The sequence below is a fragment of the Phaethon lepturus genome, unplaced genomic scaffold (assembly GCF_000687285.1).
Source record: "Phaethon lepturus isolate BGI_N335 unplaced genomic scaffold, ASM68728v1 scaffold23904, whole genome shotgun sequence".
Taxonomy (NCBI): Eukaryota; Metazoa; Chordata; class Aves; order Phaethontiformes; family Phaethontidae; genus Phaethon; species Phaethon lepturus.
Genome location: NW_010532917.1, coordinates 47,545 through 62,795, shown reverse-complemented (window position 1 = coordinate 62,795; position 15,251 = coordinate 47,545). Strand labels below are relative to the sequence as shown.

At 42.1% G+C, this 15,251-nt stretch overlaps 1 protein-coding gene across 1 annotated transcript in view; it reads left to right on the top strand.

The window, feature by feature from the left end:
* The first annotated feature begins 14,153 nt into the window (after positions 1-14,153).
* Positions 14,154-15,251, top strand: part of NEDD9 (neural precursor cell expressed, developmentally down-regulated 9) — a 19,928-nt gene continuing 18,830 nt past the window's right edge. Inside the window, exon 1 of the mRNA XM_010285021.1 lies at positions 14,154-14,588. Within this exon, the coding sequence (XP_010283323.1) occupies positions 14,154-14,588 (435 nt within the window). The remainder of the gene's footprint in view (positions 14,589-15,251) is intronic.

Here is a 15,251-nt window from a genome sequence, read left to right as displayed (position 1 = left end):
GCTGTGTCACCATCTATCCTTCCTCTGCTGCGAGATCATGCTTTTTATGTAGCCCAGTGGCACGGCAAGAATAGGGATCGGTAAGGAGGCTTGAAAAGGGGAGGGCTTCCCCATTCTGTAATGTTTCCTTTGCCCTGTCTGGTTGGAATGGAGCATTTTGGTTTGGGTTTGTAATTACGTAATTCTAGACAGAGAAAGCTAGACAAAGAAAGAATGAACAAGCCATTAAAAAAAAAAAGACTGAAGGTTTTGGCCTCAAAAACCTTCTTGTCAGACTAGGGTGTTTACTTTCCCTGGGAAATGTGAAGTGGTTACTTACACAGTTCAACTAGGGCAAACATCCTTAGGTCTGTTTTTTTATCCCTGGAGTAACTTACAAAGAAAATACCTGCTCATTTATTCTCTGATATTTTCTTTCTGTATTTTCTTTCTTTCTCTTTTTTCCCTCTAGCAAAAGTCCTGTAATTTTTATTGTATACAGAAAATAAAGGAACAGAGCATGCTCATGGCCTATCTGGGGACATACCATCACTTCAGAGGTAGCTTCGCTTCCAAGTGCAGAGTTGGGTCTATATAACACCAGGAATAGTTAAATCGGGGCCTGTCATTCTTTACTTTCATTGTGATAGTCCATAAGGCCTCATTTAATGAAGTTATTGAGATGATTATTAATTAGAGTATTAACAGTTGGACAGAACAGGAACTGACTCATGTGCGAGACCCTGAGTATGTCTCTGCATCACTGATGGCTTCACTTTCAGTGTGACTAAACCCAAGGTCATAGCTAGTCTAGAAATCCTTTCTGCTACTCAGTCTACCCTTTTTTCACTCAAACGTTTTGAAAACTTGTTCCCTCTCCTCTTTCACCTAAGCTTCTTTTATTGTCCATCCTACTCTGTAAACATCATTCCAACATAATACTCAAGTCTGAATCCTCTGAAAGCCACTGGGAAAATCCCTGTGAATTTCAGTAAGTTAAGAATTTTACCTTATATATGACTCTACACTTCTATCTTTTGCACAACTGTGTGTAATTCAGTGAACATGTGACTGTTTAAAGCAAAGACAAACTTGACCCTGGGTTATGTCCTGTTCTACCAGTCAGGTACTAGTTAAATACTAGAGAACACAAAAGTTATTCTGAGCCATGGAAAGATAGGAAATGTTAAGCATAACAAATACTTATATGTTGGTTGCGAGCATTTCTTAGGCCTACTTGTCTAAAAGCTGCTTTCAGAAGCTAATTCCTGTAGGGTGCAGTTGTATTCTGGCAACACCCCAGCTCTTCATTTGGTAACAGCATCCTTTTGCACTGAATCTCCATGTACCACAGAATTGCATTCCATCGGGTTCTCACAGGATGCCATTCCAGTATTCTGTAATGCAGAAGGTAGGATCAACCCTTTCTGAAACAAACCCAGACTGCAATTCCAAGGATGAAGCGGTTACAGCTAAAATGTACTACATAGGAGCAGAAATACCAGTGGGTTACCATGATCAGAGAAGAACTTGGATGGCAGAGGACATATCTGGATAGCAATTCCAATGCCCTTATCTTCGGCAATAAAAGTGTGACAGAAGCAAAAAGGAGACGACATTATCATAACAAGGCTTTCCTAGCTTGTTGGCTGTTCACAAGCAAGACAAAAAAGAGGAGGAAGGAGAAAGGGGGACTTATCTGTTTACTAAAAGATCCAAACAGTTAGTGAAAGAGACAAGGAAAAGAACAACTACATTCCTTACCTCATTCAAGCCAAAAGGAATGACGTAGATGTAAAGTATGAGGTCTTGATTATCTATTTTTAGATAATTTGTCGGGCAAGGAAGAAACCTAAGTAAATAGGGTTTGAAATGCCTGCCGTTTGTGCTAAGGCACAATCCTGTAATATATAGACTTGATTACAATGCCTGCACGCCAAGGCAAACAAAATAGTGTCACTGGGAAGAAATACTATATTCCCAACCAGAGATGCTTGTGAAAAGCTGCTTGTAACCTTGGCAATGAAAGACTTTGAGTGCTGGGCTACGTAAAGGGAAAAGAACTGCCTGTACTTTACTAACCAAATCCTCTCTATTTCATTTATTCCTCACACTCCCCTTTGTTTTCCTTTTTTTGTACCTCAGCAATCACAGGGTAACAATCAAACTTAGAAGTAAATAGGAACTGTAAAACCTTGTAAAAGGTAATACAGGAGGAACAAACCCACAAAGGGAAAAAGTGTCCAAGTGTGTGCTGTTACCATCATGAATTTGCAATGGAAGTTTTGTGATTTTTCTCTCCTCTGTGCACATACGGAGGGAAGTGGCAGAAGTCTAGCAGGGTCAGGCCTAAATCAGCAGCAGTAGCACCAGTGAGATGTAGCAGTAGGACTGGCTCCTTTCCAAAGCTTATATATTTGTATACTTAATAGGGTAACTGCCTCAATACCTCAGGGTATTTGAGAAACTCCTACAATAGAATTTGTTTGCCCTCCTAAAGACTTGGTAGGATAGAAAGGTGCTGTTAATTCTGTTTTACAGATGGAGGTGCTGAGGCTTAGGGATGTTACAGGACTTGTTTCAGAGGAAGAAGAGCCATCACAAAGCATTACAGCTAACAGCATGCAGGTTTTTTTGCATGATTTCTAAAATTCTATGGTTTTATGCTAACAGCTGCTAATGAGTAATGTAAGTCAGTCAATTGCATCAAAAAGCTGGTAGTCTAATCTGTCTCTGTCCAGTAGTTCCTAGTATATGATGGGGAAGCAGAACTGCCATGTGAACAGTCTTTCTTCTATTTTTGATAGTTCCAATTCAGTTTGACCCTAGATGGTACAGGAGGCACTGGATATGGGCGTTTTGCTTGTGCTTTTAGGATCCTGCTAGAGGTTGCGGTCACATTCAGCTATTACTTTGCCTCGAGGTACCTTGACCCAACATTAGTCCTTCCAAACAGTGCCATACTATCAAAAGACCCAATCAGAGGAGGCCCTGCCAGATCAGAGAGCAGGAGAACTGCCTAATAGTAAGACTTTATGGAAATATCTTCTGCAAAGGAAAAATTAAAGTACACTTCATGAGAGTTCTGTACCCTTCTAAGCCGCTAACAACTATTTTGCAGAATACAGGCTAGGCTTTGGAGAAGTCTCATGAAGCGTTATATGAACTCATTCTAAGTGTTGGACCACAATTCATAGGACCACATACAAACTCACCTTTGGAATCTGATCTCAAGCACAGCAACAAGCAGGGTTAAAAAAGATTATACTTGCACTGATATCTTATCACTGAACATTGAATCTATGTGTGGTGGCTCAGGAGAAGTTTATATTATTGAACTGCCTGTGCGCCATTCCAAATACCAGAGCCGTTGCAGCAAGGCTAGGTGCGTCTGGTGACCAGATTAAAAGTTCGAATGAGGCAATTCTCCCGAGTTACACACACACCTCCATGCACCACTACTGGAATGGGTGTACCTACTGGCTACTTTGGCCCCCTTAGAAACGGTAGGATACAAGAAACCTATTTGTCTTCTTGCAAAGAGCTTGCACTCATGGTAGTCCTCAGCCAAGCATGAGGTCCTGCTCTTGCACAGAAGGGCAGGGGAAGAGGATGTTCTCTCAGTATCTGGACATAGCAAACAGTCTTGTGTCACTGTGCATACAAAGAGTACGAAACCATGACTGGAGCATAGGGCTTCCTCCTTGTCATATTGCTGTTATCAAAGATGTTAGAGACATGGGAAGGACTTCTGCATACAGTAGATGGGCTTAGGTCACTTAAAGGCCTAGCTAAAGTCACTTTTGTTTTGCTTATTTTCTTTGGACCAGCTTATCAGAGACTGAAAGATGCTTTATGCTAGGTCTTCAGTAGGATTGATCAGACAGTCCTCTGGGACTGTACTACCAAAGAATATTTATGGTGTGTATTGAGCTATATTGGTTAAGTCAGGCTACTGCCGAGTACAGGTGCATTTAGAGGTACCTGTACTCCTTGCTGCCTGTAAATGGCTGCAGCTCTCGGTATCAGGAAAGCTGGGTCACTTTATAGCAGCTAAGAGTACAGCCTTTGAATATTGCTGCCTATCACAGGCTGCTCTTGGCAGGTGACCTTTTCCTTTTGCCTGTTGGTCTAGACATTACAGTAGTGGAAACTGTCTTAATGTTAAGGAGTCCATTTTTCCACAGCAAATTTGGACATGCCTGTGTTTGACAAGAAACAGGACTGCTAAAGCTGTAGTTTGCAGTCCTAGAAACACATGTGCATAGCAGGACAAAAACTGTGTATTTTTTTTCTCTATAGGAGTGAGGCCCATTCTCACCTTTCTATTTTTGTGTTTGTTTAAAAACACTTCATTCACAGTCAAGAGTGGACAAGCCTGTCCAGAAAAGGAAAAATAGTAAGGATGGGTTTACTCTACAGGAATGCAGTCAGCGCATCAGAAGCTCTTTTTTAAGCAGGCCTCATTCACAGCAACGCTGAAAATTTTAACAATAGCAATACTGTGCATCATTTGGTGACAACAAATCCTAGAAAAAGCTGAAGAATCCTAGGAATAAATCTCAATTCCTCCAGTGAATATCCTGCTTAGTTGAGGGCTGGGAGAGGAAAAGACAGACGATAAAAATTCAATGATTCTCTTTCAAGGGAATTTTTTGATCCAAAGGGTTAAGTACAAAACAACTGGAAGTATACACTCTCTGTTTAACATACAGCTTGCAGTAGGTAGGGTCATGAATGCCTTTGTCCTATGGACTTTACATCCGGTAAAAGGCTTAGGGTAATAAACCAATTTTTACTGTTATAGAAGGGCCTAGTTTACAAGCGTGTATCTTCTCTTTTTTCCATCTTCCTGCTTATACTGCTTTTTCTTGTTCACATCCCAGAAACTGCACAAACCAATCTCTCACACGATCAAGAATAAAGTTGTATTTCAGCCTGAGACTAAGCGTAGTAACTATAACTAGTTAAAACACACTGATGCACTCTCCCTCTCCCTTCTCCAGGGGTATGCTTCCCTAGAAAATGTCAGCTTGCCAAAATTGGGCTGTTCTGGGAGGCTTGTTGATTTTTCACTGCTGCCGTGTAATATGGAGAAGACCCTGATGGGATGTGGCAAGCTTCATCTGCCAGCCAGGTCCAGTTCCCCTGGAAGTATGCTGGGTTCGCAGGCAGCTTGCTGCCTGTCCCCCCACCAGCCTGCTGAGGGCTGGCAGGAGCCTGGAAACATGAGTTCCCCAGCTTGGCTTTCGTCAGCAAGCTGGACCCTCAGGGTGACCCGAGTTGCAGCTGCTGTGTAGCATCCCTGGTGGGTAATGCTAAAGTGACAGAGAAGGGTGGCTTTCCCTTCTATGGAGAATTTTTGGAGAGAGCTGGGGGACAAGCAGCATGTCCCAGTTTAGCTAAGTTCTAGATTTAAAAAAAAAAAAAAAAAAAAATTACTAAATCATACTTTCCAGAGCAGAAGACATCAGAAAGAAATAAGTTGGTGGCAATACTGAGGTCCTATATCTGCACTGCTATGGTTTCTTGACAATCAAGTTGTGATTATTTCCCCAGAGCTGCACAGAGAAGGGTTAAATTTGGGAGGAGGGGGTTCCTTTAAGGAAACTTTTTCTGGGAGAAAACTGCTCTCAAATGCCAGAAAATGGAAAACTGAGAACTCAAAACACACATTTCAGGATCCTTTCTTTCTTTCCATTTTTTTTTTCCTTCTGCTCTGCTCCTTCAATTCTTAAGCATTCAACATCTGATCTCCTTTCATTAAGTTTTTAATTGCTTGCCTGAGGGAAAGAGGTTAGGTTTTCCATCTGCTTTTTGATTTTTGATGTACTGTGGTTTAATCACAGTGAGATCATATTTACTCTAGGGCTATTGTTTGCATGCTTTATTTTTTTCCTTCTTTTTTCCCCTCCTGTTGATGTCACAGAAGGCACACAGCCCTCAGAGATTTGAAAAGGCCTTTTAAAGTCATAGAACTAGATCACACCCTTCCTTGGGTGGGGGGAGAGGAAACTGGTTATGAGGGTAAAACATACACAGAAAACTTTGCGAGTTAGGTGTGGTGGAATTTCCCAAAATATTAATAGGTCTTGAAGGTAAGTCAGGGGATGTGGTTTGCATTCCCAGAAAGAGCAAAGAAAATGGTATTTCTTCAGTCCTGTAAAACTCCAGAAACCCACAGGGCAGGGGAATAAGATCAGGATATGTTGTCAGCAGATCACTGCTCTGCTTCACTGTAAGTGTTAGTTGCAAACTGTATCGGTCTTCTCTGATAGCTCCAGAACAGAGTGGGTGGTCTGACAACACAGGAGCAGAGCACATTAATCTCAGGGGTGTTCCCCAGGGTTGAGCAAGAAAGCTTGTTTTTCTTCAGTAAGCTAGACCCTCAGATACGCTCTTTTCTAGCGTAGCAATGACCTGTTGCATCTCACTGCACAGACTCCAAACAGAAGGTTGCTATGTAGTAAAAGGGTGTTGCCACTTCTGTTAAACTCCCCCTACAAGCTCAGTAAGCACCTCAGAGGTTTTGTGCGATTCAAATGGTGTTTGTGATACAATACATCCATCCTTCACTGCATCAGAAACAGAAGGGGTAAATCAACTCCTTATTTAGCATCTGACCTAAAATTGTGTTTCAGTGATTACCTTTGTAATGCACAGGAAAGCAGAGCAGTACCCCCCCCCCACCTCACATCCCCTTCAACTAAAATAAAATAAAACCAACCCAGCCAAAAAACTAAACTCAATTAAGAGGCAAAAGAACATCATCTGAACAAACAAACAAAGCCTAGCTTGATGTCCTGCTAGGTGATGTACAGTTACCATTTCTTGAGCAATCTATCATTTTAATATGATAACTCTTAATAGATACAGAGGCAGAAAACTTTTATTTTAAACTCACTTGTCCAGTTTGAAATGCCAAGCACAGCAATAAGCTGATGCACTCAGTGCAGAACAATGACATATTTTATCCACGCAGGCCAAATCTTCAGTTAGGATCTCTTGCTTTAACCTTTATTTTTGCATTTTTCCATGGGACACCATGGCAGAACACTGAAATAAAGACACTTGTGCCTCTCCCCTGCCGACCCAAGGTTTTCCACATCACAGCCTCCAGGCAGTTTGTCATACTTTAACATGACTGACAGCCTGTTCCAGAGATGCATGGGACTAGCCTGCAAGGATGCTTAGGGTAGATGGAGATATATCCTCCTTAAAGCTCTGCTCAGGCTGTTAACCTGTAGCTCACTCTCTCAATTAGCTGTAAAATCAGCCTTCCAAATCTGTGCGTGGAAAACTGCCTTGATTTCCATCCAGCAGGACATGTAATTATTTGGACTAGCAACACTTGACCAGAAAAGTATCTGCCCTAAAACAAAACTTGTTTTTTGGTGGAAGAAAGCAAGAGTGCCTAAAAAGTGGAATTGTGAGAGTCAACTGGCACATTACTATGCTGAGCATTTGCAACCAGCCTCCCTCTTTCTTTTCTTTAGCTGTGAGCCAAGGAAGCTCACAGCTCCCAGAGCCAGCAGGCAAACTCACTGTGTGAACTAGATGCTAAGGGCCTTTCAGAGTCCTCTTGCTGAAGCTGTGGTAACTGCACCACCCTGGTAGTACAGCAAGGTCTTTCTTACATGCTGTGCTAGCACTTCCTGCCTCCTCTACATAGCTATCGACTTCAGATAAAAAATAAGTACCTGCACCCAGCTTGTTGCTGGCGATTAGCTGCTACAGGTCTGCACACATGTTGGGGGCTGTTACAGCTAAGCAGCAAGGTGCCATTTTGTAGTTCATTCCCCATGTTGGTGCCCACAGGGATATGTCTAAGAACATGTCAGTGCAGCTTTGTGTGTACCAGGTACTGCCTTTGCTGTTCACGCTACCTTCTTCCAGGTTTGAGGAGACCAGCCACAGATATTTTCCAGTGTTTTACTCTGTCAGCTTGTATTAAGTAGCCTTCATGAAGAGTTGCTTGTTATAGATAGACCTGTTACCTACTGTGCCTCAATAGTTTCTCTCCTTGCAAACACAGCACAACAAATTCTTTATCTCGGGGCAGTGAGAAATAGAAAAGGAGATGAGAGCTAAAAAGCACCGATGTTAAACTGTCCAATGACTCTTTCACTGAAGGCTTTCTGTCAGAAGGCACAACAGAACCTGAACTTCCCTGTCTTCTAACAATACTGCTTGTACTCAAACTATTTCTCTCAGAATAAAACTCAACTCTTTACTGGATTTTCAGATTTGTTCTTCAGTCTCACAGGCATATCATTACTATTAGGCCTATTACAACCACAATGGTATATAAATGCTTAAGCTTACTTTGGAACAGCATCAATAAAGAAACCTAAAGTAGAAAAAGAGTAATGAAAACCAAAAGGTGATGGGGAATCTGTATTAAAAAAATTATGTAATTGATAACTAAAAGTGATCTAACTAAAACGAAGCTAGTGGTTTGTACATAGACACTCCTTTGGGTTGTCTTCCCCCACCTTTCCTTCTTTTGTTCCTCTCTTCCTGCCTTCTCCTAAGCTAGCTAAACATAGAAGAGAAGCTCTTTAGCATTTTAAGAAACAGTTTGTCCAATGATTAAAAAAAAGGGATCCCACCCTTTGTCAGTTAAGAGCAGAGGTGATTTCCCTGGTTCTATTTTCACATAAACTCTACACATAGGAAGCAATATTTAAAAACAAGACAAAGCAGAACAAAACAACACACCCCACCAGCCAGGCACAGAGTGGGGATCCATATCCACAAGCCTGTGCGCTCTGGAACATCCTCATATTGCACCTCTGAGGGAAGCAACTGAAATTCTTCGAGCTTATGGTTGGTTGAACCTTTTCCTCGAGCGTTCATTCATTGCAGAGCTGGCTGAGGAATCAGGTTGGCAGCCCTGCACTAGGAGCTTGGCACCATGACACTCAGCCCTTAGAGAGTCCATTGTATTTGATCTCATAGCGTGTCATTTATTATTCCTGTGTTTATTTCCATGGCTGTGGGCACCTCACACACTCTTGTTACCCTTGTCACTGGATGTGTTTACTCTAACAGAAAGAGTAGATACTTCTACCACTCTCTAACTCTTGCTTCTTCCCTTTTCTGCCACTCAGCCTCATCAACAGCCTTTTCGTTCTCCAGACCACAAATTACAGAATTCTAGCAGTTCCTTTTGCTGCAGGGAAGGCCATCCAAAACAGATCATATTTTTCAAAATATTTTCATGTGTCTATTCAGCTGCAGGCATGTTAACCATCAATTGCAGTAGGCTAAGGAGAGAGTAGACACCTTTTTTCTGTATTAGGCCTCATTTATGCATCTGAATTTGGCCTGTACTTCCTTCAGCATCTGAGAAGAACAGTTTACAGAGTCTTAGGGCGGGGTTTCTTCAGATTCTGCAAGTAGAACAGCTGACAGCTTTCAGGGCAACATCCTCTGTTTCATCAGGTTTTACTAGGACATGCATCCTGGACTCAGAGAGAAAAATCTAAGGTGTGCAAAGGATACAAATTGCACCTTTCCAGGGTTTATCTAATGGACTTGTAACCAGCACTAAAGGCAAATTTAGATAAAAGTTTCAAATTCTAGGTTCGCTTTACCTAGAGAGCACTTGAAAGCTTTGCTTTTGTCTCAACCGCTACAGAAGGTTGGGACCATGGGCACTGTAATCTGCGTTTTATCTAGAGAATATCCATTTCAGTTTTGGTTCTTTTAGACAATGCTTCTGACACAAGGCATCAGCAAACTCTGCTGAGCCTTTTCCTGCAGCACGTTCCAGCTAAAGTCCCCAGGCAGCAGTCATTAGGGTCAGGCTCCCTTTTACTCTGACCTGCTGATGACTGGGATAGCACTTTATTTAACAGAAGACTGAAAAACTTCCTTTTTTTGGTGATTTTACAGAACATGCTTTCTACTGCACTGAAGAGTCCAAGGTTAAGAGGAATTTAAGCTTCTGGAGAACAAATGGGTTGTTTTTTGTTTTGCCTGTACAGAGTATTAACACAGTGGTAGACTGACCCCAGCTTCGACTTTCAAACTTGCCAGTATTGCTAGCAAGGCTTGAGGATACAAAAGCTGAACTGAGTTTTTCCAGTCAACGATTAGTTGTAGAGAAGCACTGATGAGTTGAGTGGCTGTTGTGACACAGAGGGCTCAGGAGAATGGACCTGTATATAGACCAGAGGTACTTTCAGATTTGAAGGAGAACACCAGTGCATCTGTCATGTAGTTAACATTGACCAAAGAAGAGCAACAGAGTCTTCCATCCTTAATCTTACTAAAAGGTGGTGGTAGCAGCCAGTATGTTCATTTTATGAAGCACAGATGATTTCTAGGGCAAACTAAAATGTTTTCCCTATCTAGGATCAGATCATTTCTTCTCTGGCATTACAGAACTTGAATGTTTAGTTCTGAATCTGTTGCCCTCCTTTTTTCTCTTTGTATTAGAAACGTCAAGGGACTTCTGTGCAACTTGGCAGTTGCCAAAACAAACTCCAAGACAAGTTTCTCATCAGCCCTTTCTCAATTGTCAATTTGTTTAGGAAGAGGCCAAGGTTTTTTTAGCACTTAATCATACAAAAAGGTCACTGCTGTGCCTTTCCCTTCTCATATGAGATGTTCATGCTTATATGGTGCCTATTTCGCAGGCAGACGACTGACAGATCCATGCCTCTAAGAGCAAGTCCAATTAATTCCAGTTAACATTCCCCAGCTGATGAGACCAATGAGAGGGAGTGTTGTGAGATGTGAGCTACAATGCCCACAGTATCCAAAAATTACTAGAATTTGTCAAATCAATCCAGATAAAGCCCACAAGTGTTGAGGGGTGTCTTTGATCAGGACTTCTTTCTGAGTATGGAAAAGTAGAGACTACTATTTTGATCACCACAACAGGTTAGAAGTACCTCTGTGGTTTTCAAAAGCTTTCCTGATGACCTTCTGTGGTGGCGATGTCATTTTACACAAGACTGACTCTGCTGACTTACAAAAGCAACTGTGACACCGTTCCTGAAGCTTATATTAGGAAATCCTGTGAAGGAAGAATGAAGTCAAGTGCTCAAAATACAGAAGGTTTGCTTAGCAGGAACAGTGCCTATGATGCTGGCAACAAGCAATAGGCTTAGTGTTTCTGGTCCCAGGGCTTATTTGGAGGAATATTTTGCCTGCTTCACTGCTCCACCAGTGACTGATGCTGGTGGTATGGCTCTGGGCTGTTTCCCCCCTGCTTTGGGGAAATTGCTGTGAAACAAGTGGTAACCAATTAGTATAATTCACACACTGGTGCCTGAGTTAACACTGACAACAAGAATCTGAAGCTGTTTGCAGCAAAGAAGTTCTTGAAGCACATCCAGAAAGTATTGACATGCTGCATGCCAGGTGGTGAGAAGGTCACTGGGACAGAGATAATGAGCAACTGGGAAAAAAATTCACATGGGAACTTTTATCTGCTCTAATTCTACCACCATTCCATCTTTGTTCTGAGAATCACTTTGCTGTAGGAGCTAATCGGGCTTTTCAAATACCTTTAATCACCAAAGTATAGAAGAATAAGCATTTATCATTGATTTAGCATGCTCGTTTTGTGCCTGCACCCTCCCCCCCCACCTATCTTCCTCTTTAAACAACATCCTCTGCAAAAGTCTCCTTTAAATAGTCAGTTGCAGAGGCTGAGCTAGTCATGTTAACAGATTTCTCCTGTGAAAGACATATTAGAAAGAAATGTAGAAAGATACTAACTTGAATATTCAGACTAGACATGAGCTTTCCTTTTCTGAGCTCCTTTAGCTCAGCTGAGCAGTCAGGTCAACATGGCAAGAGCATAGAGAGATTCCCTCTCTCAAGAAGAGACCCCTGGTTTTGACTATGCTAAAGATTAGTTTTACAGTTCTGCCAAGACATGGACAAAATTGCTCCCTGCTTTATCTTTGTTTGCATTTCTTAGTGTTGCTGACTGATGAGCTGAGTAAACGTGCATCAGAGAGCATGGTGGGCCCCCGTGCTGCTGCTTACATGGGAGTTCAAAATGGCAGTCCTGCTTTTCCAAACCAAAGCTTAATTTATACTGACCTCTCTAATGATGCTGATGAAAGGCAAAGCCAGCATTTCTCATACAGTTGAAAACTGATCCCCCATTCAGAAAAAGAAAACTGATCTCATGCATTCCATTTCTACACTACATGTCTTGGGAAGAGCATATTCATCTACCTTTTATGCGACATCTGAGCTTACCCTTTCTCTATCCACTAGTCAGCCCTTCATACAACCTCCTGTCTGTATGCTACGCTTAAGAGTTAAACTGAGCACATCAAATGGAAGTCTGCTATCTTGATGAAGCACAGAGATGATGGCAAACATTCATGTGTGTTAATGGGAAAAGATATAACAAGTGAGGGATAAAATATGACAGATAAAAACACTAAACTGTACTTGACACTATCCCTTTAACAGACGGAAGATAAATCTTCAAGACAGCTGCATAACCAGTTGTACGGTGGATTAGTACCATTTCAGTTTGTGTACTGCATCGAAATACTTTAGCTAGAACGCTCCAGATCCAGGGCTCCCTGTATTTTTTCAAGTGCTTACAATTAGTTTGTAACTGTCTCTGCTGAACTGCCTTCACCAAAAAGCAGGCAGGCACAGAGCAGTTGTTGCCAACACATTTGGAAATACCACCAGAGCCAAGAAATTAAATGTTCATAGCCTTTGTGAGGGGTCCAGGAATGTCAGTGCAGACAGCCTGCCTGCTTTCCGTTGAATACTTAAGCTTGGACAATTATTCAGAACTGGATGTGCCATACAAGCCTGCAAAGAAAGAAAGAAGGGAGCTGGTTCAATCAGTGAGAGGAGATGGCACTTGTCAGTAACACATCTGTACCTCACAGACTGTAATCTTAGATCAGCTCAGAGTTGGCTTAAAACTTCTTAACAGAGGTACTGCTGGTAGCATAGCCACAGCAAAACAGAGGTCAGGGCAAGCTGCAAAGCCTGCCTGAAACACTAGGCAAATACTTGGGAATAGACCTGTGTGAAGTTCCTTATATTAATGTTACTGCTCCACTTGACATCATCAAGCAAAATGTATATGAGAATGCTTGAGCTATGTTGACACAGGTCAAAGACATTCCTTGGCTGCCCTTAGACTCCTCCCAAGTTACATATAGACACACTCTATGGTAATGTTTGGTACCTAAATTCTTACACTCTTTGACATAAGGACAGGCCCACATAGATTGGTAGAGCTTTCCCCATGGCAAAGGCACAACTCCAGATGGGGTCACTGGGCTCGTTATTTTTTAAATAATATTCTCTTCAAGATCTTTCTACAGAGAGTGGGACTCTGAGGAACCTTGTCCTTTGAGGTTGATTTTTTTTTTGGTGGTGGTGGTTTTGAGGCAGCAGGGTGAAGAAGCTTTTTACCTATTAGTCTAGTGCTATGCTGTGCCACCAAGGAAGTTTACAGAAAGAATGAGAAGGCACAGAGCTACATACCAACATGAGCATCATAGTTAAAAAGCTGTGTCATTTTGTCAGTTTGTATTTTAGGCTGTTGAGGCAGCCTAATGCCTAAAGGCTATTTAGGCATTAGGTTGTCTACAGATCCCTGAGTTTAAGGACCTTGCAGGTGACAGCTAAGAAAAGTCATCCTGCCGTCTTTACCCTAACAGGATCCTCTAGTGGAAAGTCTTTTGGGACCCTGCAAATGTAAAAATATTTGGAAACAACTGCTTTGTATTATGTACCTGAGAGTCTTGTTCAAGTTTTGTTTTAAATATCAGCTAGCTAGCTAGCTGTAGCAGTACACAGATCATGTTTATAGGTAAATCAATGTCAAGAGATAAAGGTACAAGTCCCAGGTCACAGGAAGAGCATTTCAAAGCTGAGAGCAGAACTCTCCTGACTTCTGTCTGTTCAGGTGACTAGACCATATAAAGAGCTTCTATCTGACCTGATATTACTGGAAAAGGTTCAGTGTTGCTAATGCATAAGCCTCCAATTTCTCCAGCTTGGGATAGAGGAATCCTCTGCTTCATTATTTCCCATGTTATTTTGATTTCCTGTACACTTTTTCAAATTCAGTTCTTATTTCTCTCCACCTAGAATGTGCTTGAAGTTTTAGAAGAAGTCTAGCTTGTTTGTTCATTTTTCTTGCCCTCCTTTCTCCACAGAATCTTATGGCAAGAGCCCTGTATGATAACGTCCCTGAATGCGCAGAAGAGTTGGCCTTCCGCAAAGGTGACATTTTGACAGTGATAGAACAGAACACCGAAGGTCTTGAAGGATGGTGGCTCTGCTCCTTACACGGCCGGCAAGGCATTGTTCCAGGCAACCGTGTGAAACTCCTGATAGGTCCAGTGGTACAGGACAGTTGTTCTGGCCAGGATATGTCCAGTTCAGGATTGATGCATCAATCCTTCAACCAGCAAAAGATCTACCAAGTGCCAAGCTCACATGCCTCAGCACGGGACCCTGTCTACCAAGTGCCACCTTCCCATCTGAATCAGGGAATTTACCAAATACCCACTGGTCATGGTCTAGTGGGGCAAGATATTTACCAGGTGCCACCTTCCATGCAGAGATGTGTTGATGGTCCAGCTCTGACTAACAAGGTGCGTGCATTTGCTTTCATGTCATAGCTCCAAAGCAGGTCACTTGTGCTGACCACCAGTGAAGTGGTTAAAGACTAGTGATAGCCTGTGGACTATATATATATTTTTCATCCTTCCTGTATCTTAAGTATGCAAAGTTACAGCACTAACTTTGCTACTGTGGGAGGAAAAGAAGGGCCCAGTTCTTCATGGCTTGCTAAATTTGCAACTGAGGTGCACCGTAGAGCATTTTGGAGCTGTGCTACCACACCTGCTAAAGGCGAGGGGAAATGTGTGATCTTGCATCCTCACAGGCTCCCCGGGGAGGCTGAAGCACATCTGGCCTATGGCAGTCTTGCATTATATGCTCAGAAAAGAGCTGCTGTGGTAAGATTAATTCTCCCACAAATTAATGAACAGTTACATCATCTGCCCAAGTAATTTTTGTTTAATTAAAAATGATGTACTGCCTTGCTGGAGAAGTCCCAATGGGTCTAAACTACAAAGAGAAAGCAATGATTGATGAGACAAGGGCAATACTTGGAAGAGTGAGGGAGCAAGAGGATGATGAGCAATGTTCTAATGCCAAACCTAAAGTTTATAAGAGTGCACTTGATGTTTATCTACAGCTAAGTTTCTTGACTGAAAGTGGGAGGTGCAGCAGCTCCATGGGGCAGCCATTGT